Below are 4,167 nucleotides of genomic sequence, written 5' to 3'. Positions count from 1 at the left end.
TTTTTAACATGTTGTATCCAATAAGGTGGTGACATGTGTCACCATATGATTGGATACAAAATAAAATAAATTAAATAATTAAATATCCTCCAATATAGTAGTGACACATGTCAACACCTAATTGGAGGTTAAATTTATCAAATTGAATTAAAATTGTGACCAGACTGAAAGATTGTATAAATATCGAGGATCAAATGTGTAATTATACCAGTTTTATTAACTGACATGTCATCACTTCCGTTAAATGTTAACGGCTAGTGGTATGATCGAAAAAAATTAAAAAAAATGATAAATGGACTATAATTGGGTGATATCTTGGTATAGTTTACCCAAAAAGAAAAGGCAATTGGCCATCCGACGACCATAATCCGAAACTCAAGTACCATAAACCCTTGGATAAATTATATGTTTAGTACTTAAAATATCACTTTTATTTCGTTTTAATACATAAACTTTCAATTGTTTTCAATATATATATAATGTTTACTTTTTATTTTATTTTAGTACCTGCTATTTATTTTTTGTTTCATTTTAATATCTATTATTAATTTTTTATTTCATTTTAATACATAAATTTTTAATGATAACAATAAAATAAAACAAAAGGTAAATTTAAAAAATATTTTTTTAAAAAAAAATTAAAAATTTAAATACTAAAACAAAATAAAAATATACGTACCTAAACCCTTTCATCTTGAAATCTCACATCTCTTCGTACTTTCGGCCCTCTACACAAAAAAGAAAAAGGAAAAAAAAAAAACAGATCCTTCGAGAGAGAAACAAAAATGGCGGAGCACTTGGCTTCGATTTTCGGCACGGAAAAGGACAGGGTGAACTGTCCCTTCTATTTCAAGATCGGCGCATGTCGTCACGGAGATCGCTGCTCGCGTCTCCACACCAAGCCTAGCATCAGCCCTACTCTCCTCCTCTCCAACATGTACCAGCGCCCCGACATGATTACCCCCGGCGTCGACGCCCAGGGTAATCCAATCGATCCCCGCAAGATCCAAGAGCATTTCGAGGTATTTCTCCTATAATACGTTCTGATATGATGTGTCGAGGTCTTCCGATTTAATCATATTTTTTATTTGCTTTAATTAGAACAAAGAAAACTGTGTATTAGATGTTTCGTGCTAATTTTACAGGGATTTTACGAGGATCTATTTGAGGAACTGAGCAAGTACGGTGAAATTGAGAGTCTGAACATATGTGATAACTTGGCTGATCATATGGTAAATTTTTCTCTTCGGCGCTGTGTCTTTGAGATTATCTTTGTTTGATAATTTCGTATCATGCTTGATGCTTCAACTTTGTGGGCAGGTGGGCAATGTGTACGTTCAGTTTAGAGAGGAAGAACATGCCGCGAATGCGCTCAAAAATCTTACCGGAAGATTTTATGCTGGTTTGTCTTAATTAATTAATAGTGTCAAAGTCCTTGTAACAAAAACATGTTTATTTGTCTTGCCAAAATTTTTGTTAGTGCTGTTAAATACACTTAAACATGACACAGATAACTGATTGACGTGATTAACCTATTTAAATTTTTTGCATGAATAATAATTTTTTATGCATTTCAAATGTTAACAATATGATAAATGAGTTCAAATGATTTAGATATTATATAGGTTAACCTGTCAGAGCAGTTTCATTAACCTGTACAGATGATTTGTGTTCAAATTAGATTGTAACCTGTATGAAGTATAGAGAGTGGATTATGTGGTCCAAAATTGACTGGGTTTAGGCTAAGTTATTATTCTTTTGGATTAGTTTCCATCTATTGGTACTGCAACATTCTTGTATCACTAAATTGCCTTGCCTATTCTGTTGCAGGACGACCTATCATTGTTGATTTTTCACCTGTGACGGACTTCCGTGAAGCCACTTGCAGACAATATGATGAGAACACTTGCAATCGTGGTGGATATTGCAATTTTATGCACCTTAAAAGAATCAGTCGGTGAGATGTTCATCCAAATCAGATTTAACTGTCTATGGTTTTTTTAAATGGGTCTTGTTTGTTGATTGTATTCATTTTCATTAGGGAGTTGAGGCGCCAGTTATATGGAAAGTCTAGAAGGAGGCGAAGTCATAGTCGAAGCCGAAGCAGAAGCCCTCGTAGGCATCGTAGTAGCCATGAGGAGCATTCATATGGTGGACGTGGCCGCAGTAGAAGGTATGATGATAGGGAGAATTATCATGAAGACCGGAGCAGAAGGCATAGAAGTACAAGTCCTGGCCATCGGAGAGGGCGGAGCAGAAGCCCTGGAGGGAAGAGGAATCGTAGCCCAGTCCGTGAAGGCAGTGAGGAGAGACGTGCTAGAATTGAGCAATGGAATCGTGAAAGGGAACAACAAGAAAATGCTAGCAATATTGATAAAAATGCGGCCAATGATAACAATGAGAATGGTAACAATGGATATGTGCAAAATAATGATAAGCACTATCAGCAGCAGGAGTAACCTTGTCTTTGTGGCAGCACACCAATCTGGATTAACCCTTCTGCCTGGTTTGTCTCTCAAGTTTTTTATCAATAAATTTTACGTTCTTCACCTTTAGTGGAACAACAACTGTTTCTACAAAGAGTAAACATTTGGTAAATATAGCTTACAGCCCATTTTCCACTGTGCAGGTGGTGTACAGGTTCATAATTTGATATGGATTTTCATTTTTTTTTCGTTTTCCTTTTAGTTTCATGCCTTTTGCAACTGTGTAATGGTTTTTCACTGCATTACCATTTAAAAAGTCTTGAACACGTGCCCTTTTCTTCAGCTGTCCAATAAGCTTCATTATTTTCGTTGACGTACCATATTTTCCTTGATATCTCTTTCTCCAGTGTTTTTGTCATTTCAAATTTTGTTGAAAATATTTAGGACTCTGAGAAATAGCGTTTTAACCTTTCAAACAAATTAAAATAAAATATGTTTTGCTGAGTATTACTCACTCCCTTGGAGCCTATGTTTAGGCCTTAATTTCCTGTGGTCTATACTAAGCTTTACTCAGTACCCTGAAGCTCAAGTTCAGGCCATTGTTTTCTGTTTCAATTTCCAAGCGACCATTAAGCTTTACTATTGCCATTCATTCCATTTTTAGTTAGGAGTGCAAGATCAGAATATGGGAGTTAAGTTTTAGCTTAAACCGTCAGGATTATCTAAATGCATGTGCATTAAAAATGTCGTCTTTGTGTGCATGTAATAGTATTAGTCGCCATGTAACCACTGCACATGCAGGTTAATGAACCATCAAAGTTTATGGTTGTAAATGGGGTTTTGTTTCCTATATCTGTATTTCCGAAAAGAAAACCTGTTGATGAACATTATGAGTTTTGCAGGTTCAGGTATTCCTGCTTCTCGGGACCGAATCATGATTTTAATTGCAGCTTTTCATGGAATTTGTTGTACAGGATTTGTCCTTGGAGAAACTTGGTTTTAAAGGTTGTATCAGGTTTTAAGTTGGGGATGAAAAGAGTAGCAGCAAGCCTCTTGTCAAGTCTATTGCGAGAGTCGTAGGTGATGTTGTGATCTGATTACCCCTTAATTGCAGCAGTTTTAATTCGTTTGCAGACTTTGTAGTAAGTTGTTTTCACTTGACACATTAAGGGTTTGGACCATTCTGAGAATCATGTTTGACCTGTTAAAACACACTATGAAGTAGTATCAGTTTGTCTGGTGATTAAAGAAGATAATTAACTTCTTTGGGATCTCATGTTTTCCCTGTTAAGAGACACCATTAAGTAGTGTCAGTTTGTCTCGTGATTAAAAGACACTATTGTTTCATTGTTTTTCTTGTGATTAAAGAAGATAATTTAACTGGATTCGTCCCGAACCATTTAGGAGCAAACTTGTTATCTCAACGATATTCAACTGATTGCTGCTTATACGGTTGCAGTTTCAATATAGACTAGATCAGCCTCCGATTCCTTGTCCTCCTCTTATCAGCTTGCATTTTCGTTTTATCTTGTGCACGTCCCAAGTAAAACTTGAACATTTTGATGGCCGCATCCCTTCGTTGTAGTCTCTCGTATCCATTACAACACACTAATGTTTACGGGAATAATATTCATTTCCTTAGCCTTGAGGGTTTCTTGAAAACCCATGTCACACTATTCTTGGTGATAATAGATACCCGGGGAGTTGTTGCTTGCTTATCATATAAAAAGTTCACATTTTG

At 35.9% G+C, this 4,167-nt stretch overlaps 1 protein-coding gene across 1 annotated transcript; it reads left to right on the top strand.

Moving 5' to 3' along the window:
* Positions 1-719: 719 nt before the first annotated feature.
* LOC120129597 (splicing factor U2af small subunit B-like) lies at positions 720-3,599 on the top strand. Its single transcript, XM_039147066.1, has 6 exons — positions 720-1,022; positions 1,146-1,232; positions 1,321-1,402; positions 1,831-1,957; positions 2,042-2,506; positions 3,401-3,599. The coding sequence occupies exons 1-5, from the start codon at positions 786-788 to the stop codon at positions 2,457-2,459; spliced, it is 951 nt and encodes a 316-aa protein (XP_039002997.1). The 5' UTR covers positions 720-785; the 3' UTR covers positions 2,460-2,506; positions 3,401-3,599.
* Positions 3,600-4,167: the final 568 nt, after the last annotated feature.

The sequence above is a fragment of the Hibiscus syriacus genome, unplaced genomic scaffold, assembly GCF_006381635.1.
Source record: "Hibiscus syriacus cultivar Baekdansim isolate YM2019G1 unplaced genomic scaffold, ASM638163v2 tig00001644_pilon, whole genome shotgun sequence".
Taxonomy (NCBI): Eukaryota; Viridiplantae; Streptophyta; class Magnoliopsida; order Malvales; family Malvaceae; genus Hibiscus; species Hibiscus syriacus.
The sequence above is the reverse complement of the archived record's forward strand: the minus strand, read 5'-3'. Positions and strand labels throughout refer to the sequence as shown.

What these genes read in the sequence shown, in the direction of transcription:
- LOC120129597 (XM_039147066.1), top strand. Translation starts at nt 786, where the DNA reads ATGGCGGAGCACTTGGCTTCGATTTTCGGCACGGAAAAGGACAGGGTG. An exon ending in AGATCCAAGAGCATTTCGAG is followed by an intron (nt 1,023 to 1,145) that starts GTATTTCTCCTA and finishes CTAATTTTACAG; the next exon opens with GGATTTTACGAGGATCTATT. An exon ending in CACCTTAAAAGAATCAGTCG is followed by an intron (nt 1,958 to 2,041) that starts GTGAGATGTTCA and finishes CATTTTCATTAG; the next exon opens with GGAGTTGAGGCGCCAGTTAT.